Raw genomic sequence first — 25,809 nt, 5'->3', positions numbered from 1 at the left:
CTGATTGACTGATTGACTCAGAAAGTCCTTGGATTCTTTTGTTTTGGAAATTGTTTTCACAGCTAAACGCTGGTGTCGACTGTACATAAGTGACATTGAAGAGCCTTGGTGTGTGCACAGCGTGTACCTGCTGCTGTTTTGTTTCACTCAAGCAATTACAGTGAAAAGAGGGAGGTCCCCTTTTATCCAGCCAAGATGACAAGGTCTTACTTGTTTGATTTTTCGTGGAAGCTATTCAGGATTTTCTATGAACTGAGGAAGCAAGGTTTTTTTTTTAAAGTTCACATTTCTTGTTTACATGATGGAGCTCCTACTTGTTCGAGGAAATGTTTCCCCAAACACTCATAACACTTGATAATTAGAAGATAGCTGAACAGGATGCCAAGAAAGGCTTCCCAGGAGAGCAATTTGATCTGCAGATTTTACGATTGCACCATGCAGGCATTTGGCGTAAAAGGGTGAAGGGCACAAATGAACAATGCTGTTTGTGTAAAGGAACGATAAGGTTAGCAATATGGCATGGATCGTTTGAGTAAAACGCATTCATTAAGAGGATAGTTTATACCAAAAATGTTGCAAAATGTCATCAAACCATTTAGATGTATGTACACATCCATGACTGCATGCGTCACCAACAGGCTTCACAAACATGCAGGCATTGATTTAGCTTCTGGCATGCGCTGAGAAAAACGCTTTACCTATATATACAAATGTCAACAGTGAGTCATTTATTGATATCTACTATAATTTACAAGACATCTTGAAATCTACTGATTTTTTACATGGATGAAGTAAAGCCCCGTGTATTGTAAACCACACACAACTACAACACTTGTTTACGATCCTCTTCAAAGAAAAGATGTCCCTGATATTTACGACGTCTGTCTCTATGAGCCGGAAAATGATTTTAGTGTCGACTTATTTATTCATATAGTCATAGCTTACCAGTGGTAGAGTTTGCCAGTGGTCCACAGGGTGTTAAAAAGCGTTCTAGCATGCATATGTGATCAGTTTATCCTCAGAGAGTATGTACAAGGTTTACAGTGTTTTTGAAATACAGGGCCAGTGATGACAGGTTTGTTTGGTTTCTATTAAAGGTGGAGCTGTCAGTGAGTTTGTTTCAGTATGTGACGCTTTATGTGACACTTTCTCAAAACTGATGATGCACTCCTTTAAGGCTGGTTATGTGTTTGATCTGTTTTTAGGTGATCCTCATGTTGACAAAATTCTACGACTTCAACTCCGGCAGAGTAACAGAGAGTTCTCTATGGAGGTAAGATCCTCTGTCTGGTATCACTTTCTGCATGAAGCAAAACAGATATACACTATATAGAAAGTGACATTTGTATTGTATTGGCTAAACACAAATGTTGTGTTTAGAGTCATGGAATGGAAAAACCCATACTTAACACATTTGGCTTCCTGATGTTTCCAAATTGAACGTTCAAATTCTCACATGGTTAAGAATTTCTTTTACAGAAACTAACCTCAGAAAAAGGTCTGCTAAAAGAATGTTAAACACATCACTTTCTTTTAATGCTTTCTCTATTTTTATTTGGTGTTGGTACTTAGTAGCATTTCACACGCAGCACTATGGTTGTCATGACAACATATTTTTAAACTTTGATGCAATTCTAGTAAAAATCAAGCAAAAGCATGGTAGCAAAATACAAGTGTTAGAAAACCACTATGGGTAATTTATTTGTTTTAATTACAGAAGAAGGGGCGCTGGTGGTGCAGTGGCACAGTGGTTAGTGTGTGCACTATGGAGGCTATAATCCTCCAAGCGAGCGGCCCAGGTTCAAATCCGACCTGTGGCTCCTTTCCCGCATGTCATTCCCCACTCTCACTCTCCCTGATTTCCGCCACTATCCACTGTCCTATCTCTCCATTAAAGGCCCAAAAAGCCCAAAAATAAATCTTTAATTACAGAAGAAATGGAGGCAAACTCCTTCACATCGGCGCACTCACACTAGTCAAACAAACTGGACTTTAGGGGTGAACTCAAAATAAATATGCTTGGATTCTAGTGATTTCAGATTTATAACAGTTTATGCATTAGATTTCTAACAGCAGGATGAACCTCTGTGCTTTGTAACAAACAGAAGTAACATAAAAACAGTTGGAAGGATAACAGAGAAGTTTTAAATGTTTTTTTTTTTTACTGGCTTTTGAAAGAAAATAAAAGCATGTTATATTCCTTTTGATCATTCTCTTATTTTGTTTTTAGAAATATTTAATGAAATGCTTAATGTGTAAACACACCTGAATCAAAAGCTCCCTTCGGCTTTCCAGTTCTTAAACTGAGCTCAATATTTGCTTTTCAGATCTGCGACTCTGTAATGTAGTTCATTCGTACCGTTCTCATCGTTAATTTTCTGTCCAAACAAACACAATATATCTTACTCGTTCAGCCAAGAACAAAAGACAGACCGAGTTAGCACCAAAGTGGAGAACATAGTGGAGCATTTAGCAGCTTAAAAGTCAAATATTTCCCTCAGGATTTGGTGGAGATTACAAACACAGCAAAAGGGAGAGTGAAAGTTGGACCAACATTTACCAGAGACTTGAAATGAATGAGAATGTGCTTCTATGTCTGCTGGATGTGTAAATGAGCAACTGTTTGCTAACAAGTTTGTGATAGAAATGAAAAGGTGAAACTTTTTGCCGCGGCCTCCAAGTGGCGGAAAGAAAAGTAAAACAGATTTAACTTAAAATAGGAAAGGAAAAAATATCTCAGTAAAAGAAGGTTGACTAAGAAAATACTGTTAATATTATTATAACTTATACAGCACTACAATGATCCTTCCTTCAGTACACAAGTGTTACAGAATAGTAATGAGTTGTAACGTGTGAAAAGGAAATAACCTGTTAAAGAGCATGAATCCACATGTGGTTAAGTCTAATTTATTTTATTTTATTTTACATACCTTATTAATCCCTCAGGGAGGATCTTGTTCTACACTCTGTTATTGAGAGACATGCTTCTCACACACATATAGACCCGAAATACATACATGCACAAACAGGACTTGTGGACATGCATTAGTGGATAGATGTCAGAGTGGGGCTGCTACACACAGCTACGCAGGGAGCACCCTAAGGCTGTGGGTTCAGTGCCTTGCTCAAGGGCACCTCAGCCGTACACGGGAAGTGACCTGGCAACTCTCCAGCTACCAGGCCAACTTCAATATTTTGGTCCGCACCTCGACTTGAATTAGCAACCCTCCAGTTCCCAACCCAACTCCCAACAGACTGAACTAATGCTGTCCCCATAGTGAAGTGTCGCCTGGCAACTGGGACCAGTATGAATTTGGGCGATGAAGAGTGACATCCGAAAATCAACCCAACAAAGCAGTGCCACTTTATGAAGACAACCATTAGCAAAAGTTTATTTTCAGCCAACGGGCAAATATGTCCTGAAATCCTCCGTTGTGTGAAAGACAAGAAAATCAGAAAGATTAAATTGTTTTTTTTTACCCAAAAGCATTATTAATAATAATAATAATAATAATAGTAATAGTAATAAGAATGATAATATGTCTGTTCTTTGCCTTGCATGCCACACAGGATGTTATTGTTTATTTTTATAATTAAAAAAATCTCCATTCATCTAGCAAATTGCTTCATGACTTCTGCTGTTGCAATTTTCTGCTTGCCTGATATGCTTAATGATACCATCAGCATCTTAAGTAGTAGGTGTTGCTCCATTCTCCTTTGCTCTCCACCACAACCTTTTAAGTGTATCCTCTTAATTGAATTTTAGGTCAACTGATTATGGGACCACATATGAGAAGCTAAATGAGAGAGTCGGGCTGAAAACCATCCTGAGCTACTTGTACGTGAGTCCCAACAACAAGAGGAAGGTAAGCTTCTAAATGCATGAGAAATCCAGCCTTTATTGTATAAATTATGACCAGCGTGCAGCAGACTTATTATCATTTTCACGACATAGCGAGCTCTGCTGAAGCTCGCACTGTGCATCTATGCCGAGTAGCAGGATCGCTCTTAAGCCCTGTGGAATGGATGCTGTCAAGGTGGGCCGCTGATACCCCAGTCTCTTTTCTTGTCTCGTCTCAGATCATGCTGCTTACGGACCCGGAGGTGGAGAGCAGCCTGCTCATTAGCCTTGACGAGGGGGCGTCCTATCAGAAACACAGCTTAGCCTTTGATATCCTCAGCCTGCTTTTTCACCCTGAGCAGGAGGACTGGATTCTGGCTTACAGCCACGACCAAAAGGTAACTTGTAGCTTGTCAGATGGCATGAAGTAGATGGAATAACATCTGAAAAATGTGATAGCAAAACCCCAAATAAAAGAAAACTGGGGGGTAAGGAGCTTTGCAAATGGCTTTCATGCTGCTTGACATTTTGTTGCTCTCTCTCGATTTGATTTCACAAGCCTGTTGGGTCATCAGAAAATTCACTTCTTTATAAAACAATAAAAAAAAAAGATATATTGTTTTTTGTATCAGAAAGTATTCCTTTTTATAAATCCAGCTGGCAAACCAAGGCTCAAACACACACAGCTGCCCACCTGCTCCCCTTAAAAAGGCATGAGGTCTGCTTGTAGGCTTTTACTTTGCAAGGATTTGTCCTAGACAGCACAGGGGGAAAGTTAACAAGGAAGACACGCCCAAGCAATTCACCAGCTTACACACACACACACAACTGCAAGCATAAACACACACACACACGCACACACACCATTACTCTGTGTGAGAACCCTGCTGTCTGCTTTACTCAGCACCGCAGACATCAAACTCGGCCTCCCCAGCCCCGTGCTATTGGAGGACTTGATTTTCAGAGAAACACAGTGAAGGTCTGAGAAGTGAGATAAATGGTGCAGGGAGGAAGATGAAAGCTTATTTTAGGGCCATCTAAGGGTCAAAATGAAGATGCTCTAGATAAATTTGGCTTCAGGTCACTCCGTACGTTTTTTTGTAAAGCTAAATTTCATCAGGATGTCTGTGGTTTCATAAAAGCTGAAATTAATCTTGGTTTCATTTTGCATTTATCGATTGACTGCCATGTCTTTTAAAAGTTTAAAGCTCTCTGATAAGTAAAAATGATGCTGCTTATCCTCGTAAAGCTCTGAGCTTTAGATGCCCGCTGCTCGGTGATGGCAAGACGACAGGCTTTGTGAAAGCTTGGACGAAAGTCTGACTTTGCAGTAAAAAGGAGACTAATGGATTTATGGAAAGGGAAGAAGATTACCATGACAATAAAACAAGTGATTTGAAAAATAACAATCAGAGATCTTACGGAGATGTTGAAGGAGACTCTTTGATTTAAAGATAAAGACAGGTTTGCCATCTCTCATTCCTTCCTTTTTTTTGGCATCAGCATTAATTCACTTTATTTCATTTTTCTATATTAAAAGGCTGCCTTCAGAGTATGGCTGAGATTTTACAGGAACTGACAGATTTTCTCATCACTGAGGCATTTTCATATGAAGTATGAGCTCAGCGGTGCAGTATTCAAAACAACATCACCATATTGACGCCACAAAGTCTACAATATGACAGCTGCTTGATAATACAGTTGGACATAAATCAGGGAATAACTCTCTCCGATATTCTGACTCGGAAACATATTTCTTGTACTGTACCTCATTTGCCTAATGCATTCCTCTTATTTTTGCAGCTCTATGTCTCTGTAGAATTTGGGAGAAGATGGCAACTTGTGCATGACAGCGTTGTCCCCAACAGATTCTACTGGTGAGTTCAACTATCAGTCTTCTGCAGAGCTTTCGCCTTTCTAGGAGAGAAAATGCTGCAATGTTGCAGCATATTTTGACATGCTCAAAAAAACAGTATGAATAATAGACAGACACGGAACAATTCTACATTAATAAATTAATATGTATGCATTTTTAGCTTTCTGTTTACAGCAGTAGTACAGAAGGGAAATCTCGGTAAATATTTACAAGTCTTATAAAAAGCAATAGATAGTAACATGAATAAGAAGTTCACAGACTCAAACTGCATTCATATTTTCTGTTCCTCAGATCTCACTTGATTATTTACAGTGAAAGAAAAAAATGCACAGAGTCTGGAATCACATTTGTTTTTGCAGCCTGTGGAAGAAGGACCTGAAGGTCACACATTATGCAAAACACACTTTACCATGTTTTTCAAACAATAATATGTGCCCAATTATGAGAAAAGTCCATCCTTTTCATCTTTCACCTGCTCCACTTTTCATAACACGTGTGGTCAAACAGGCCGTTTCGGGATTGTGACATCACAAAGGGCAGTAACCCCTTCCCCAGGTGGGTGACACTCCCACAGCCAGGTGTCTGGTCTGACCTCTGTGTCTGCCTTCTCACCATAAACAATAGGGCATGGAGTGAGAAAGCTCTTCCAGAGAGGCGTGGTCAGACACGGCTCATTTAATTTAAAGCTACAGACACAGAAACAGTCTGTTCAGATCAGGGCTGAAATAGAGGGGTTTATAGGCACGATCAAATACAGGATCATAGTGGATTTAGAACAAATAACTTCACAGACATGTTTTGGGGAGCTCTGAGACTTATCGAAAGTTGTTGTAAAGGAGAATAGTTTCTGACCTTTAAATATTTGACTTAAAAGCACAATTACAACAATAAAATAAATGCTTGATTTTCGAGATTAAGCCCTATTTGAATGTTAACTCCTAAACTTGCTGTAATATTATATAATGATAGAAAAAAGTAATAAAATATTAGACGTTGTGCAACTTATGACTGATATATTATCATACATAACGTTAGTAGTGGTGGATTTTAATGCATTAGGTCATATAGAACTTTACTGTTTTATTGATGATTGTTCTACAGCTAGTTTGAACAACTTCATTCTGTTTATTGAGCTGTATTTGGTCCAGTTGTTCCGAACCTACTTTATCAAGTTCTTAAAGTGTTATCTTTAAAAGTAATAGCTAGTAATCTTTAACGACAGCATGTAAATATAATGGTGCAAAATGGGCAATCATTTGCCCTGAAATTCAGAGGAGTAGAAGTGTAAAGAAGCACAAAATGGATTAACCTTGGACAGTAATACTACCTCAAAATTAAAGTACAGTAGAACCAATGAGTATCGGTTTTTAGTTACCTTGAAACACTGATTGCAGTAAAGTTTGTAACAGAGAGTCTGTGGTCAGGAGCTCCAGCATAGGAGTTTAATAACTGAAAGCACAATGAGACCTTTATTTAATGATCTAAGAGACCTGGCCGGTTTATGGTTAAAATGCTTTTATTGGATCAGGATATTTACTGTAAAAAGCACAGAGACTTCTTCAGGTTGTTGACATGTAAAGAAACAGTGAAAGGTGGGGTCCATTTATATCGTTCGGTAGCCTGGAGGCTGAATTGCGCCAGCATTTTTATATTCGGTGGTCGAACCGATTGGTGTTTTTTTTTCGGGTTGTAAATGTCTTTACGATAGATCCTCTGATTTAAAAAAAAACATTTAAACTTAATCATGGGCTCTAGCGAGATTGCCTGAAGATCTATTACAAATCTAATCTTATTCAAATATTATCTATCTGCTTCTATTAATTATGTATGATACCTGATGTGTTTTGCTCAGTATAAAGGCTGTTCGCTCTCTGTCAGTGTTTCACTGATATTAGCTGTTGGATGACAGTTCAGGGACTACGGCCCAGGATCAAATTAATTTATAGTTGTTTTATAGTTGTTGGCTACAGAATCTCTCTCACACATTATAAGAAGGAAAATTGCAGAAGCACACAAAAGAAGTGTGAGTGCAGCTTTTGCTTCAGACTTGAAAATAAAATGAAACATATTAACACCATTATCACAGTAATTAAAAATCATTTTCAAAATGAGTTGATGACTCATTCGATTTTTGACAAAACAAAGCACAAAGGCTCTCTCTTGTTAAAGGCTGGGTTTTGAGTTTTACTCTCAAAGGGGGATGTGGGTGTATGTTTTTAGGCTAGAGGAGTACCCTTTATTTTTCTCCATGGGCACTGTCATCCCCCCTCATGTAACTGTGATAAACTTTGGGCTATCAGCGCCACAGATTGCAAGCTAGGAACATCTGCAAACCCACAACAGCTGCAGGAAGTGAATCCACACTTCATTACATTATAGTGTCATGCACACACATATTGCCAGCCTGTGTGGACTCATAAGACTCCACAAATGTAATTGAAACATTCGTCAGACAAAACCTCTAACAATAATGGCAAAATATGCAAACAATAAAAAAGTCCAGCTTTGCATTATCCTCCATCTCGAAAAAACAAAACAGAAATGGAGGTGAACAAAAAGGTATTGTCTCCCAGAGTCACCTTATTCACACATCAAACAAAGGCCTTTTCTCTGCAGGAAAACAATTAAATCTGTTTCTGTGGATAATTGACATGCACCCGAGCTTCACTCTGCACAAATAGACCTTCAGCTTTTCACATATTAGATGATTTTTTCTCTGCTTCACATACAGCTCCACACTGTGGGTCTTTTTCCATTAGAGAGGGTTTGTCTTTAATTTAGGTTTGTACCAGACTTCAACAGACCATCTTTACTTATACATCAGGGACAATTTGCACAGCACAACATCAATTTTACACAACAACCTGTTCTGAAAAATTAAATATAAAGTAATCATATTTAATACATATTTCCCCAAACTAATCTGATGTTCAAGCCAAATTTACCAAGTTAGAGATCTTTGTGGCGAGCTGCGTTCCAGGCATGTTCAAAAGTAAAGTATATAGGCCTATGGATAATTAGAATTTCTACAGTAATTTTTATATTACTGCATACCATACATTTGTAGTCATTATTCACTGTTTGGGAGTCAGTCTGCTAAATAAGGACATTCTGTTTTGGCACCATGCTGCAGTGTCTGGCATCATCCTGGGTGTTAAACGATGATCAATCAAAACCCAAATTTTTGATGTTCAAATACGTTCTTCCTCTCTGTCTGAGGAAATAAGTCGACCACAAGTCAAACGTGCCAGGTTGAAAAAACTCCCGACATCGTCAGGGATCGGCTTTGAAATAAATACTTTCATCTCACCATTTTATGTGCATCTTATCTGAGGAAATCTGACAAACATGATTTACAAATACATGTAAACATGCGCCCTAGCTCGTCAGAAATAGGATAAGTTATGTGAAGAACACGGTGTTACAGTGCGGCCGTTTATTTAAGGGCGAGGGCCGCTGTTCACTGATAGAATTGGATGAAGTATTTGACAGAAAGTCCATTAAAAGAGATGGAGCTGTGAGGCAATTACAGAGTGCTGAGGGAAGCAGGACGGGGGCTTTCTATATTATAGTTCAGACACAGTATGGAAAATGAGAAAAAACCCATCTTCAGTCACAACAGCTGCTATTAATACAACAAGTGGTCACTCCTGTCGCCCCGTGCTTAAACACTATCTTGAAGAATCTCTGCTGAAAGTGAGTGAAATGGCTAAGTACACCTTAGCCATAAAGTGCAGTTCAGGTCAAATGTCCGTCAGACCAGTGTTTTTAGATAAGCTTGCTCTATAATTGCTCCTCAGAGAACAATAAATGTCTTTTATTTCGCTTGTCCCCGCACAAAGTCAAAATGACATTCAAAGCTAAATGTAACCAACTGTTTCCTCAATTTCCTTTTTTCACATTTTTTAAAATTATTTACACAGCATCACTCAAATATGTCCAAACACCAGCAAATTAATTGTTAAAGCTTTTTGTTTTATGCCTTATCGAGCAACAACATGTTCGAAAATTATATGAGAGTAAAAAAAAAGACAATTATTTTTCCAACCAAATCTAACAGCCTTTGTTCAGGTACCGCATACTGCTAAATTAGTGGCACCCAACCTGGGTTTTAATAGCTAGTGTCCCCCCAGTACAAAAAGAGGATAACTGTGTTAGACAAAAAAATAACAAACCACTTTTCAGTACAACCTTTTGCCCCCTTTTCCTTTATAAATAATACATTCTACCCTTCAGGATTTAGTTGCACAGACTATCTATAAATCAATGTCTTGGTTTACATTCAAAGTATTTCCTGTAAATAACTCACTAGTCTGAAACTATCGTCGGAATCATGTTGTGTTTAAAGTATGGTTTAGCCTGTAAAAACCAATCTACAAAAAGGAAAATAACTGCCAAAAATTATTTTCAACCAGTTTAAATAAGTCTGAGAGGTACCCAAAACATGTATTTGAAGTCTGTTGTTAAAATTCCACTCCTGAACTGTATTTTATCATGCTTATAAACATCTCTAATTCAGCCCTGCTCAGAACAGGCTGTTTCTGTGTCTGTAGCTTTAAATGCAAATGAGCTGTGTTCAACCACACCCCTGGGCTTTCTCACAACGTGCCCTACCGCTGGAGTGCGGATTCAAAGTGCAGAACAAACACCTAGCTGTGGCAGTGTCACCCACCAGGGGGAGGTATTGAATCACTACATGACGTCATATAGGAAAAATCTCCAATCGGCCTGTTTGAGCAAACGTTTTCTTAAAAGCTGAGTCAGGCAAAAGACGGACAGGATGGATTTTTCTCATAATTGAGGGTTCTGTAATATGCTAATACTTTCATGTAGTTTACAAGAAGTTAAATTATGCTAATCTCAGTGATGCTATGTAGCTAGCTAGTCAGCGATAAGGTTTTGTTATTAAAGGTATAGTGTTCTGTTGAGTTAACATTTTAATTCTTCACAGGTTTATGTATTTTCTAAAGCAAATGTCAGAAACACTGTTTATCTAATCATCTTTAACTCACAAGTCTATCCTACATGACTAATATATATGAACACGCCTTCATACAGTAAGCTAGTTCAGTAAGCTACGCCAAAGTTCAACTTTCTGTTAACTTCTGGATTTCAATACTCTATTTAGTAACAGTAAATCTTTATTGTAAAACTGGATTGTGCATACCCATTTACACTTAAATGTGTACATTTCCACCTACATTTATATTGTAACTCTCACATGACAACCAGGCTGAGTCCTTTTGCAGGAAAAAACTCATCTTTGCGACTTCTGCTTGCAAGTACATCTAGTGTTGTGGCTAGGCTCTGATAACGGCTAACAACCTAGATGTTCCAGGAAGTCATAAACCAGAAAGGATGTTCCATTAACCTAATGTGGGGATATGTTCTTTTATTATTTAAGCACAAGATGTCATTATTAATTGACATCTACCCTTCAGTAGAAAACGGATCTCTCTTACACGTGTCCTGATGTTACAGGTCCAGACTGGGTTTAGACAAGGAGCAGGGAATGATCCACCTGGAGATCAGCGTCTCTGATGGACGTGAGTAGAAACAATTCAACCTCCTGTTTAAAAAACTGGTGAGAGTTTCATCTTTTTGCTGTCCCTACTAAAATCCACCTCCCCATTTGAATTGGCTACATAGAGACTCTTCATATGATTAAGCTAATTCATTTTTTTAAGGGCCAGGCTGCTACTTGGCGATGATCTTGGCCACAGTGCAGAGAGGAGGGTTCTTCCATAAGGCCTCGTGTGTTAATGCCCTGTCCCCGGGGAGGCTGCCTCATTTGGCTGATGCTAACGCACTGGGACAGCACTATCTACTTTATCTATTAGTGAGAATAAGAATTGGCCTCTAAAATGTTGCCTCTATGGCTCACTTAATACCATCAGCATAAGTGATGCTTAAACCTTGGTTTTGAGCTACAGAAGGTTGCTTGTTTTTCCCAACGCTGTATTTTTAGCACCCATCTCTTGTTTACCCACAGGGTCACAGTACATAACTTGTAAACTTCAGAATTGTTCTGATGGAAACAAGGGCAAGCCTTTCCCTGGATTTATCATCCCCGACTCCCTGGTGGTTCAGGATGAATACGTTTTCATCCAGGTGGGTTTTTATTGCAAGGTCTGGCTTCATTAAAAGACAATTAAAAGCTGTAAAACCGCTGCATCTTAATGTACAGTCATGTTTTGAGTTAACTAAAAGGGGCCATTATCCTGGGAAAGGATGGCAAGGAAGTGAAATGGCAGTGTCGTGTTTTAAACTAAAACTCTGTCATAATGCAAATCATACTAATTAGTGGCAAACTCTGAGTTTTGATGGCTGTTTTAATTGTTTAAAACATGGGGCCAGCAATCAGTGGACCCACTGAAGTCTATGAATATTTACCTGAATTGTGATGAGCTTCAAATTGCACTATTATGCATTTTCCAGGTGCCAATAGGTGGCCGCTCTGTCCATTATGTGTCCTATAAAAGAAACGCTTTCTACCCCATGAAGCTTCCCAAGTACACGCTGCCAAAGGTAAGACTGCTGCAGAGCGCACACTGTTTGGTGAGCACGAGGACATGCAGAGAAACAATCTGCAGAACGAGTGTAGTTTTCATTTCACTGTAACACACTCGCACTTTTCAAACGATTTAAAGTAGGCTTGTTTTCAGTTAGTCATGATGTTTGCTGACAAATCCATTAAACTGTTTGCTCCGCGTTATTACCCTCCTGAAAACTGATTTGCTTATGCATAATTATATCTTCAGATCTTGTGTTTATTCAAGAGCCATGCTTAGTCTTTAATCAATTGCCCTCCCTTCTGTATCAACAGATACTTAATTGAAGAAAATAAATCTGGTGTTGCACAGTTTGTGTCCTCAGGAACTTTTTAGGAGCAGGAAAGTGCTTCTGTTTCAGTGTTTTGCACTGACTTTCATATATTAGAAGTGCAGCAGGGATGCTTAGTGGTTTAAGTGGCTGTGTCATGTCAACAGGAGAGATTTAGTGCCCACAGTGTTGTTTATTTCAATCTATCCATCCACCCATCCATCCATCCATGCTTTCTGTCAAAGCTTCCTTGAGAAGGACACACACTACCTCTTCTCACACTGGATAAAGGGTTCTGTAAAATTAAATGGAGCCTGTCTTCATTTTTAGTGCATGGCATGAAACGCCTGAGGTCTAATCCCTGCTGATCCTGACTGAATCTTGTCAAGAAGTGACAAATCGCTAGCTCACTGCACAAGCTCTGTGGCCTCTATGGGCACACTTCCACCCTGTTTTATTAAGAGAACTCCTTTAAATCACGTCTTTTTTGGCTGCTAAGCTGTCTTCCCCACGCAGAGACCTCTACTGATACGTTTCACGTGTTCAGGACTTGCAGATAATCAGCACAGATGATAACCAGGTGGTGGCAGCGATTCAGGACTGGCACCAGAACGACTCGTACAACCTGTACATGTCTGAGTCCAGAGGGCTGTTCTTCACGCTGATGCTGGAGGACGTTGTGAGCAGCGGGGGACCCGAGGGCAACATCATGATCGACCTCTATGAGGTGGGCAGTGACAGTGTTGTTGGCCTGGTGCTGCCAGCCTGTTACCCTTTTTTTAGTCAAGCACTCTGAACACACTGACATCACTGGTCTGGTTGTGTAACTGCTGCAGTTTATGTGACTTGATGGAATATTTCATCTTCATGAATTTTTGCCAAGCTAGTTTATATAAGAATTAATGCAGTTATACAAGCATTGGGATTTTCATATTTGCGATGTGCAGTCCTTTACAAATGCCTTCATATTCTGTATGTTTTAATCCTGCATGCAACTATTCAAACTTTGTTTTACTTTCCTGAGTGCTGAAATTAGTGACGAAATGGATTCACCATTGAAAACAAAACCTTTTCTTTTTTTTTTTTACAATCTAACAAACCAAACAGCCAAACAAGTGCAAGGTCAAATTTGACAATTTGCTGTTTTATGTCATTACCAATTCTTGATCATAGAGTTTTAACTGCTGACAAAGATTTCCAAAAAGCAAGTCATTGTCTGCTCAATATTACTTGGAAATGTAATTCCCCAGAACCCAAGGCGATGTTAGAGAGGGTTATTCCCTTTACGAGGATGTTAAAACAAGGACGAGTAAAACCATCCCTCATTAAGTAGCTGTAAGTAACTTTTCAGGAATGTGTGCTTGATCAATAAAACAATGATTCCCTGAACAATATCATAGCTGCTGATTGAGCTTTCAGAGCTTATGTTGTGTTTTGGAATTAATTGGCATTTTTCTAGGGGGTGGCTGTTTTCTAGCCTAATATAGATGACTAAGAAAAATAATGAGAGCTTTAATTAATGATTAATGACAAAATAAATTCTCTCTACACTTAAATAAAGTACCTTTCAGCAGCATTCATCAATCAAAACACACTCACACGCTATCTAGACTCTCATCTGCCCAACTCTTATATTGTTTACCATAAAAATATACCCGGTGCAAACGCGGGGAAAACAAGCATTAAAGTTCCCAAAGATTTTTTTCTCAAGTGAAAGCGCCAAACAAATTCTCTTCAACAATAAAACCCACTCTGACAAGTAGAGTACGACAGACAGCCTAAACGTTTCTCCGAGTTACTCTTGGTTTTTCTGTCGTGTTTTCCTTAATTGTGCCCTGTGCTTGGATGTCTCGGATGTCCTCACATAATGGAACAGATGTTGCGTCATTGCATTTTATTCTCTCTCCTATCCCCTTCCTGTCTGCTTTTATTATCTTTTTCATGTGAAACTGTCTCGCAAAAAGCACATTCTGCAGGTTCAGTCTCAAGATACTGTACCATCTATACACAAAAATTCAAAAGCCTTTAAGCTTGTAGTCACATTGCAGGCAAAATAGAAGCTTTAACTTGAGCCCAGTACATTATATATGTGTGTGTGGACAGAGGTACTGCGAGGTTGCAGTGACTGCACATGTATGCATCACTCTGAATTATCCTCATCTGCAGCCAGCTGTAAAAGCATCACATTGTTGCTAACACACACCTAGGAAAGGCATCAGAGCCGGTTACTGTGGCTGCTCACTGACCCACACTCAAATTAAATTCCCTGAAATATTTAGCTGCACTGACCTGACCGGTAGCAGATATGGAAACAGTCATTCTCCCATTGGCATAAAGATGTGTGCTCTTATAATGGAGAATAAATGTGAACCCAAGTGAAGCTGCACGTGGGTCTGCGTCTCTGCGCAAAAAACAAAGAGGAAGAAATATCTCAGGGCTGCGGCATATGTTGTTTTGATTCTGCAGAGTCCTACAGATGGTCTAAAATAGTGCTCCCTGTCAGAAAAACTATCACTTTCAGACATCTCACCCTCTCCGAACTAGGCCTTCAGCTTTACTTAAGTCTGAATAATTCACAGTTATTTTTCTTTTCTCCCTTTTTTGTTATTTTCCCCCCTCCACCGCTTGCTCTCTTTCTCTCTCATGTTTGCAGGTTGCTGGGATTAAAGGGGTGTTCCTGTCAAATAAAGTTGTTGAGAACCAAGTGAAAACTTATATCACATACAACAAGGGGAGAGACTGGCGCCTTCTTCAGGCTCCTACAACCGATCTCCAGGGAAACCAGGTCTATTGTGAACAAGTAAGTGGGCCACTGACAGGAGATAGATTTGCTTATTTGGATTTGTGTTATCTGCTGAACAAACACTTCACTGGATTGTGCCATAGCCTGGTCAAAGACTGCGTATCACATCAACACAGATCAGAAAACACCAGGAACAGAAGAGACTTTTCTAATCATTGAACAAACCTTTAGGGTCTGGGGTCTTGGTTGGAAGGTGTTGTAAAATACACAGATTATAAAGCCGCTTAAGGCATATTTGTGATATTAGGAATATAAATCAAATGACTTTACCTGAGGGCAAAACCTTTCAACCAATAAGATTGTGTCTAATTTGGTACAAAACCATTACTTCAATAATAAATGTTAAATCTATACATAGGACGTTATCTTTGTTTTAATCACAATAAGTAGATGTAGCAGTAGTAATTGTCTTTCGATCAGAGGTTCTCTAACTTTTTCTGTGATGCCCCCCCGACAGGAGGAGACATTTACGGGCCCCACTCCCCAAAACCCCACAAAGTATGTGTATGCAAACACAGGAATCAGTGATATTTATTTACACTTTCTATATGCACTTACAGTTGCAAGAAAAAGTATGTGAACCCTTTGGAATTTTCTAGTTTTCTGATTAAATTGGTCATAAAATGTGTTCTGATCTTCATCTAAGTCTCAACAATAGACAAACACAGTCTGCTTAAACTAATACCACACAAACAAGTATATGTTTTCATGTTTTTATTGAACACAAAATGTAAACATTCACAGTGCAGGGTGGAAAAAGTATGTGAACCCCTAGGCAAATGACTTCTCCAAGAGCTAATGGGAGTCAGGAGTCAGCCAACCTATGGAGTCCAATGAATGAGACGAGATTGGAGGTGTTGGTTAAAGCTGCCCTGCCCTATAAAAAACACACTCCAGTTTTGAGTTTGCAATTCTCAAGAAGCATTGCCTGATGTGAACCATGCCTCGCACAAAAGAGCTCTCAGAAGACCTACGATTAACAATTGTTGACTTGCATAAAGCTGGAAAGGGTTACAAAAGACTCTCTAAAAGCCTCGATGTTCATCAGTCCACGGTAAGACAAATTGTCTATAAATGGAGAAAGTTCAGCACTGTCGCTACTCTCCCTAGAAGTGGCTGTCCTGTAAAGATGACTGCAAGAGCACAGCGCAGAATGCTCATTGAGGTGAAGAAGAATCCTAGAGTGTCAGCTAAAGACTTACACAAATCTCTGGCACATGCTAACATCTCTGTTGACGAATCTACGATACGTAAAGCACTAAACAAGAATGGAGTTCATGGGAGGACACCACGGAGAAAGCCACTGCTGTCTAAAAAAAACCATTGCTACACGTTTGAAGTTTGCAAAAGAGCACCTGGATGTTCCACAGCACTACTGGCAAAACATCCTGTGGACAGATGAAACCAAAGTTGAATTGTTTGGAAGGAACACACAACACTATGTGTGGAGAAAAGGCACAGCACACCAACATCAAAACCTCATCCCAACTGTGAAGTACGGTGGAGGGGGCATCATGGTTTGGGGCTGCTTTGCTGCCTCAGGGCCTGGACAGATTGCTATCATCGACGGACAAATGAATTCCCAAGTTTATCAAGACATTTTGCAGGAAAACCTAAGGCCATCTGTCCACCAATTGAAGCTCAACAGAAGATGGGTGATGCAACAGGACAACGACCCAAAGCACAGAAGTAAATCAACAACAGAATGGCTTCAACAGAAGAAAATACGCCTTCTGGAGTGGCCCAGTCAGAGTCCTGACCTCAACCCGATAGAGATTCTGTGGCATGACCTCAAGAGAGCGATTCAAACCAGCCATCCCAAGAATATTGTTGAACTGAAAAAGTTTTGTAAAGAGGAATGGTCCAAAACTCCTCCTGACCGTTGTGCAGGTCTGATCTGCAACTACAGGAAACGTTTGGTCGAGGTTGTTGTTGCCAAAGGAGGGTCAACCAGTTATTAAATCCAAGGGTTCACATACTTTTTCCACCCTGCACTGTGAATGTTTACATGTTGTGTTCAATAAAAACATAAAAACATATAATTGTTTGTGTGGTATTAGTTTAAGCAGACTGTGTTTGTCTATTGTTGAGACTTAGATCAGAACACATTTTATGGAAAACTAGGAAATTCCAAAGGGTTCACATACTTTTTCTTGCAACTGTATTATATCTACTCCAAATGCTAACTTTAAAGAATCTAAATATATTTTATATTCCTCTGTATAAATATATATTTTTATACTTTAAAAAGTAATGCATCATAGAGGCAACATTGAAATCTTGTAGGGTTAGCCTTTTTTTGAGGACTAACGGGAGAAGATGTACTGTATAATAATAATAATAATAATAATGATGATGATGATAATGATGATATTAATAAAAGTTCTATTACTAATAATACTAATACTAATAATTACGACAATCATAATAATAATAATAATAATTCCTTTTTAAATAAAGGTGTCTTTGAAAACACTCAAGGTGACCTTCCAAAGCGGAGATAGAATGAACAACAAAGTAACAATAAGTAGATTAAATTAACATTCAAAGAGAAATCTATAGTATAAAGTGTTTGTGAAGAGGATTCATGAGGCAGGATGGATGATGGTCAGACTGAATATGCCAGTTTAAAACGATGTTTTGAGATGAGATTTAAAAATTGATTTCCAAAGTCACAATTTAAACTTAAACAAAGGGCCACATTGAAATACAATGAAAGCTACTTTGATCTGTTGCAACGCTGCCCAAACTGTTGATTTTAGCATTTTGCCTTGGCACCTGGGGTGGCCAATCAGATTTCAAGAGGGGCCAAAGCAGCCCCCGGTTTGAGAAACAAATGCTTCAAATAGTTCAAGAAGGAGTTTATGGACAGATACTAAATTTTACATTTCTGCAATTACTAAACACACATATCACACCTTTTAATCTGACTTTAATATGTATTTAAAAAAAATATATATATTTGTTTTGGGCTTTTTATGCCTTTATTACAGAGATAGGTCAGTGTCCCTGATTTCTGACTCTATCCACTTTGCTAGAGTCAGACATCAGGGACAGAGAGAGAGGGGAATGACATGCGGGAAAGGAGCCACAGGTCGGATTTGAACCCGGGCTGCCCGCCTTGAGGACTACAGCCTCTGTACATGGGGCGCGCCCCCTAAGCACTCGGCCACCGGCGCCCCAAAATGAACAAAATGAAGACACATGATCAGTAATCAAAGCATCTACTTTCAGCACAGAACTTTTCTTAATTTTATCGATTGGGGGACCAAGTCAACCATGAAATAAAATGAGAATCAAATCAATCCTATATAAAGTATTTCCTCAGCCATGATTAAAATCTTTATAGGCGGGTTCTCTAAAAATCAATCCCGCAAACACATCTATACTCTGATAAGCTGCTACCTTTAAACACTTCAAAAATAACATCCAGCAAACGTTTCTCTGATCACATTTATATTAAGGAGGCGTATTGATGTGCAATAATATGTTTGTTATATTTTCAATTGTTAAAATAAAAAGCCATATATTTCTAACAGTTGAACCATTCAGATAGATAATGACTGGAAATAAAAAAATGAGTGAATCATAATTGAGTCAGGGCATCTTTGATGAAATCTTAATATATATCAAAACCTTCATCAACTTCTCTTGACTTCAGCAAATGATTCTGCTTTGTATTTTTGCAGCCTTACTGTTCTTTACATCTGCACCTGCATGTCTCAGAGAATCCTTACACCTCTGGAAACATTGTCAGCAAAGACACAGCTCCAGGAGTTATAATCGCATCAGGTGAGGAGATTATTTGATTTGCACCTTCGATTTTCACATCCATACTGTTGTTTACTTTCAGCCGTATCGCTCCCAGTTCTTAACGTCTGTTCCCAGCTCTGTCTTTCAGCCCACGGCAAATCAGAAAACATAATCAGATCAATGTTTCCTGCATGTCTGTTCCATGCTGTGTCAGAGGAAAGAGCGTCAGACACCGCACTGATTTGCCTTGTTTAGTTAACATGCTTAAAATAATGAGGATTAAAAAAGCGCTCTTCTAACTTTTGTGTGCAGGTGTGGTTGGACCTGAGCTGACCAGTACTAACGTCAGTATTTTCATCACATCTGACGCTGGAAACACATGGAAAGAGGTAGAGAATAAAAACTAATCTCTATTACCATTTTCACACTAGCAGAAATCTCTTGGAAAAACTCCCGGAGGAGCTGTACATGTGAACGCAAACAGCCGGATTTTTTCGCTCAGACTTCAAACGGAGTCTCTCCTGCCAGACCCCTAGTATTTTTTCCGCAGCAGGATATTCTCCGGAGAATCCACCTTGAGCTAATAGGAGGGGGAGTGACTTTTCTATACTGTTACTGCTACACGGCGCATAGAGTGTCCCTACGATCTACATGCAACTTATGAAACAGCTGCATTACGTTTTCTGTTCGTCAGTATGTTGTTCTCCGCTCTTTGTGGATGTTGTCATTCCGTTGGACTACATGTAGCATTGATATAAAGGCAAATATTGTCGTTATAGCGTTATGCAGTATAACTTTTTGTATTCATTCAAAGTATGATCACTTTTTTCTTTTCATCCAGAGAAATCTTTTGACCAGTTCAATGTTTTCCTCGGCCTCGAACTGAACCTCCGTTTTTATACAGAACACAATGAGAAAAGTAGCTGAATCAGTCAGGCATTATAAGAATAAAGAATAGGTTAAAAAAAAAACTGTCAATGCCAACTTTCAGCCTTCGCTTCTTTAGCTCTTGCTTCACACAAAGAAATAATAAATAAAGGAATTGAGGTTTGACACATGGGCTTGTGTGAGAATTGTGCATCTCTGATCTGCAAAACAGATAAACCAAAAGGAGCACACAGATTTATGCCATCGGCTTAAAAAAAAAAGACACAAACCAACAAAGCAAGCAACACTTGCTTGATGCAATTGTTTATTCACGCGACGGAGTCTCCTGTGTAAAGAACGGTTGAGGTTTCTACTTGTTAAGTGTGTAGGAGTAAGAATGCATGTTCCTTATGTTGTCACTGATATATGCTGTGTGTATAGACTTTCATGTTTGCTCCGGTGTGATGTATTGAAGCTGGATTGTGTCTGCAGGTTTTTCAGGAGGAGTACAGCGTGTTTTTCCTGAATCAAGGAGGATCTCTGGTGGCCATAAGACACACACCTCTGCCAATTAGACATATTTGGTGAGGCTCTCCTAGGACGTCGCACGATGTTTTAGAGACTATACTCAATCTTTGGAAGTGGGGCTGAGGCTGTTTTCCTGCTCGAGGCTTTTCTGACTTACTTGTGGCTGGCCTGTCTGTGATCTAACCGTTGTTCTCTCCCTCAGGCTGAGTTTTGATGAGGGCAGAAACTGGGTACAATATAGCTTCACCTCCTCTCCGCTCTACGTCGACGGGGTGCTCGGGGAGCCTGGAGAGGACACCCTCATTATGACGTAAGATATGAAGGATACATAAAGAGCTTAAAGATGCCGGTAGTTCCTTAATTACAGCAATGGGTAATTAAATCTCAACTGGATGGAGGCTTAGAAGCATACATACATATTTTTGGATTGATTTAATGTGGGTTTGAAAAGGCCTTTAGATGTAGATGTAGAGGAGTTTTTCCAACACACAGAGGGAAATAAATCAAAGTCAATGCATCAAATTAAAGGAAGAATGTACAGCCGAAATCAAGTATATCCTGTGTAAATGTCTCTCCGAGTCATGACTGTCGACAATGAGTGAGAAGAGTGAGTCCTGCCAGCTGTACTGTTGTTTACATCATGTTTACATGGACGGGGCGGCCTTGTGAATAAGTTGTTTTAGTCCAGGTCTAGAGAAAAAAAGAATAACATAGCCTACTCACATTTGGATGTCACATAAGTGTGTTTAGATCACAATCATTCCCTGTCAATTTATGTGCAATATGAAGCTATGAGTTAACCAAAGTGTGCTAACACAAAAATGCAGGCCACAGGCAATTGCAGCTCAAGCAAAAGGACAATTTTGTCCGCTGCTTGTACTTAATGGTGCTAAATTATGGTGCTTTCCATTTGATAACTCCTTCATGCAAACGCTAGTGGAGAGGTATTGGAGGTGTGTTGCTGGAGGAGAGCAGAGGCTTCAGAATAGCTTGGGTGTTGGGCGTCGCCAAACAGCAGTTTGTTTTGGTTTAATGCTGGTCCTCAATCTACTGGATCAAAAAGTCGCACATTCCTCCTTTGACCAAATTTGAAGCTTTTCAAAACATTACCTTTTTTAAAAAAAAAAAAACCATTTCCTGAATGTTTTTGACCTTGTTTTTCTGGCTTGTTTGTGCAGAATTTTTGGTCATTTCAGCCATCGATCTGAGTGGCAACTTGTGAAGATTGACTTCCGCTCAATTTTCCAACATCGATGCACATCTGAAGACTATCTGACATGGCAGTTACACAATGGGGTAAGAGGATCCTGCTGCTCCCCGACTGATCCTACCATGAGGGTTCTTGTCGTTGATTAAACTCCAGTGAATCTCTTTGATTCAGTCACACAATAAAAGCCACATGGCGCACACACACACACACAAAAAAGAAAGAATAAGAACGTCTGAAATGTTTTTGATTCATAATTCATCACAGGACGAAGTATGCATCATGGGAATGAAGAGAATCTTCCAGAAGCTGAAAGCAAACGTTCAGTGTGTCAAGGCCAGTGATCAGTATATTTCCCAGATGTCAGACTCCTGCCCGTGCACAGAGGCAGATTTTGAGTGGTGAGTTCCCCCGCTCTGCAGCTTCTCCTTTCACTTCATTAAATCCAGTGCACAACGCTTTACACGTCTCCAGAGGCAGAGACTGCGAGGCAAACCTAAGGCACAACAAGAGGAGTGTTTGAAGATTTAGATTTTATGATTCTCAACTTGTTTTTCATATTTTCTGATTTTCTTTCTGTAGGATCTCACAGCTCACTGTGATTGTAGCTTATATGATTACTTTGGAAAAAATGAACTTGGTTAAATGATTCTGATTCATGTGATTCAAACAAGTTACAATCAATTTCATTACTTATTTAGCCGTCTTGGTTTATGATAGTGTTATTTAATATTCCAGTATTGATTTATTTCAAATGTGAGAAAAACACCTACGCAAGTGTTCACTTAGCAGACGCTTTTATCCAAAGCGACGTACATCAGAGAGTAGAGTTCTTTTGGAATATTTTTCTATCACACACACACACACACACACACACACACACACACACACACACACACACACACACACACACACACACACACACACACAGACACACACACACACACACACACACACACACACACACACACTAAGAGGAGGTATACAAATTAAGGAGAATTCATCTAAACCCTGTTCCAAGGACACAAAAGCATACATATCATTTTTCATCATGTTATTGATAAATTCAAGCTGTCCACGATGGAAAAGACCACAAGTAAAACATAGATAAGGAAAGAGATCAATTCATATTTACTGTATATACTGCATGTATAGTTAAAAATGTTATCAAGCTACCTGCCCCTTTCTTAATAACACAAGTTATTGTTGATACAGAATCAGATGGCTAACCCGTTGTTTTCTTTTTCTTTCACAAATCAAATCAAATCAACAATACCTACTGAAACAATCAAATACCATCATTGCAGAGTTGGATTTACTCATTACATTTATAATTTCCCCTTTACTTTTTCCTTACACATTCTTTTAAATTGAATAATATTTGAGCAGCATTTGAAGTCATTATCTAAAGAATTCCACAGTTTCACTCCATTAACTGAAATACACATTAACTTTAATGTAGTACGTGTATGGACTTAAAAAAATGAAGTCTCTGTCTATGTTCCTTCTCATTAGATATAAGTAAGTCAGTAAAGTTTGTTTATACAGCACTTTTCACAGACAAAGGTCACAAAGTGCTTTACATCAACAAAATACAATAAAAACAGGAATAATACTTCATGGACCGACATGAAATCCTGCTATGACCAGGAACATGAATTGGCACAGTAAAACATTGATGACTAGGTAGACTGGGTGGACGTGATTACCCATAGCCCTGTCTAAACATCAACGTTTTAAGGTGCATTTTGTAAGACTCAGCAGAGTCAGAAGAACGTAAAGAGATGGGCAGGGAATTCTAAAGGATTGGTGCTAGAGCCTCAAACGCACGATCACCACCAGTCTTAAAATGTGTCTGTGGGACAGACAGCAGGTGGAGGGTGTTAAACCTTAGCGGTTGGGTTGATGAATACAGATGTACATTTTTTATGTGCTATGTGCCTCCAGCATGATAAATAGGATGGCTTGATTGGTTTGGTCGCTTGCCTTTTTTTTTTTTAACTTTAATTAGCATGGAATAATAATCTGGTCAACATCATTTTAGAAAGTTTTTCTAAATGCAGAATACAAATGAACATTCAGAGTAGAACTGAAAATACTGAAGTCAAACCCTGCCAATCATTAGAATATACTTCCACTGCGATGGGATGTTTTTCTCTGTGTCTAATGAGTCAGAACTTCTCGTACATCACTTAACTGTCTCATACTTTCTTTTATCTTCCTGATCTCGCCCCGTGCTAAATGAGCAGCACTCACAGCTATATTAAACAAGCTTAACACCACGTAATTACTATAAGACTTATTTAACTTTCCAACCCTGGCTCCTGAGACTGTGTTTCCCAGATCACAATGACAGAAATCTGACAGATCCCTCTCACTCTGGTGAGGTAATAATTGCAGAGTGTGCTAACACGCACAACGCCTTTTCTGCTTCAGGAGTCTGATACATAAAACATCAAATCTCAAATACTCTGAGCTGCTCAGCCTGGAACAACTCTACTGTGTATGATTCTGTTTGAGCTTTGTAATTATATTTGATATTTTGAATAAATGATAACTAATCCCAATAACACCTTCTTTTTTTCTGTGCCTGTTGTTCCAAACGAAACAGTGACTACGGGTTTGAGAGGCAGATCGACGGAAGCTGCACTCAGGCTTTCTGGTTCGTTCCTTCAGCAACATCCAGAGACTGCATCGCCGGAGACAGCTTCCTCAACACCACGGGGTACGCTGCATTCCTTTGTATTGGCACCAGCTAAGTGAGTAGAAGGAATGCCAATATGCTGAAAGGCAGTGGTGGAAAGTAACCCAGTACGGTTACACCAGTATGGGGTAACTGTGGTTTACTGCAATTTCCATTTTATCCCAAATATTGTAGTTCAGCCTCACCAAATCTATCTATTATAACCCTTAATCATTCAACACATTTAGACAGATTCAACCAGTGAGGAGTCTGGTTGTGGCGTGTTATTGTATTTTAAGTGTCTGAGTTTTTAGCAGCTCCAACAACAAAAACATTCTCCTCTTACTGCCTATATAGTTTTGTTTCATTAAATATCCAAGATTCAGTTATATTGCTTCTATCATTTGATACAATTTTATTGATAATAGTTGTGTACTTTGCTCAAATAGGAGTTTAACTTCACTGTTTTTACTCTATTCTATTCAAACGTTTAGTTAAGTTAAGGATTGGATTGCTTCCTCCGGCATTGCCCTTCTGCGTGAAAATGTTTATTTGCAAATAATATCCATGAAATGTTCCTAATATTCATGACCAGTGAGAGTTGTCCATGCATTCTTTATTATGCTAAGCATAAGGGATTCCCAAGCAGAGGTAGATAAACCCATGAAGTGACCAAAATGGTGACGTAGCTCACTTTAATAGCTGAAGATGTGAAAATAAAAGAGGAAACATATTCACCACTAAATTGTCTTAAAGAGAATATTTTACATAGAAATAGGGTTGACAAATGTTGTGAGATGATCATAAGTATATAATTGCCACAAAAACCATAGACTACTAACAACATAAGCCAACTGGACAGGACACGCTTTCTTCCAACATGAGCGTCACATGTTGGACATAAAGTTTTAAAAGCTTTTCTAAAACAAAACAGATTTGTCTAATTTGACGACAGTAATAGATTAACATTTCAAACAATAACTCCAGTGTAGCTGTTTATTGCATGTAGAATATATGGTAATAATATCAATGTTATATCGTAATTAGTGTGGAACATCATTTGGACTTGGACTTGAGCTTGTACAGTATAGCCCTTAACTTCTGATGGCACACACTGATGGCAGAGGCTGACATGTAAAGTGACCATCAATATTAACTAATCCCATTCATACATATTCACACAACACTGATGCAGCAGCGGGAGCAATTTGGGGTTCAGTGTCTTGCACAAGGACACTTCAACATGTGGATGCAGGAGCTGAGGATTGAAACACCCGACCTTCTGGTTGAGAGACTGGACCACTTAGCCACAGCCGCCTCCATTTGTTTTAATGAGCCCACTTGTAGGTGATGGCTGGTGTTGATAAAGGGCTAACTGAACTGAAAAGAGCTGTGGGAGTATGTAGATAAAAAAAAAACAAAGTAACAT

At 39.0% G+C, this 25,809-nt stretch overlaps 1 protein-coding gene across 1 annotated transcript in view; it reads left to right on the top strand.

The window, feature by feature from the left end:
* Positions 1 to 25,809, top strand: part of LOC132975409 (VPS10 domain-containing receptor SorCS1-like) — a 60,666-nt gene that overhangs the window by 20,462 nt on the left and 14,395 nt on the right. The window contains exons 2-17 of the mRNA XM_061039928.1: positions 1,206 to 1,273; positions 3,767 to 3,866; positions 4,081 to 4,239; positions 5,645 to 5,718; positions 11,199 to 11,263; positions 11,710 to 11,828; positions 12,156 to 12,245; positions 13,087 to 13,266; positions 15,193 to 15,339; positions 19,032 to 19,134; positions 19,408 to 19,484; positions 20,455 to 20,546; positions 20,693 to 20,800; positions 21,669 to 21,786; positions 21,965 to 22,098; positions 24,309 to 24,422. Of these exons, the coding sequence (XP_060895911.1) occupies positions 1,206 to 1,273; positions 3,767 to 3,866; positions 4,081 to 4,239; positions 5,645 to 5,718; positions 11,199 to 11,263; positions 11,710 to 11,828; positions 12,156 to 12,245; positions 13,087 to 13,266; positions 15,193 to 15,339; positions 19,032 to 19,134; positions 19,408 to 19,484; positions 20,455 to 20,546; positions 20,693 to 20,800; positions 21,669 to 21,786; positions 21,965 to 22,098; positions 24,309 to 24,422 (1,748 nt within the window). The remainder of the gene's footprint in view (positions 1 to 1,205; positions 1,274 to 3,766; positions 3,867 to 4,080; positions 4,240 to 5,644; positions 5,719 to 11,198; positions 11,264 to 11,709; positions 11,829 to 12,155; positions 12,246 to 13,086; positions 13,267 to 15,192; positions 15,340 to 19,031; positions 19,135 to 19,407; positions 19,485 to 20,454; positions 20,547 to 20,692; positions 20,801 to 21,668; positions 21,787 to 21,964; positions 22,099 to 24,308; positions 24,423 to 25,809) is intronic.

The sequence above is a fragment of the Labrus mixtus genome, chromosome 6 (genome assembly GCF_963584025.1).
Source record: "Labrus mixtus chromosome 6, fLabMix1.1, whole genome shotgun sequence".
Classification (NCBI taxonomy): Eukaryota; Metazoa; Chordata; class Actinopteri; order Labriformes; family Labridae; genus Labrus; species Labrus mixtus.
Note: the sequence above shows the minus strand (reverse complement) of the source record. Positions and strands in the feature narration are given on the sequence as shown.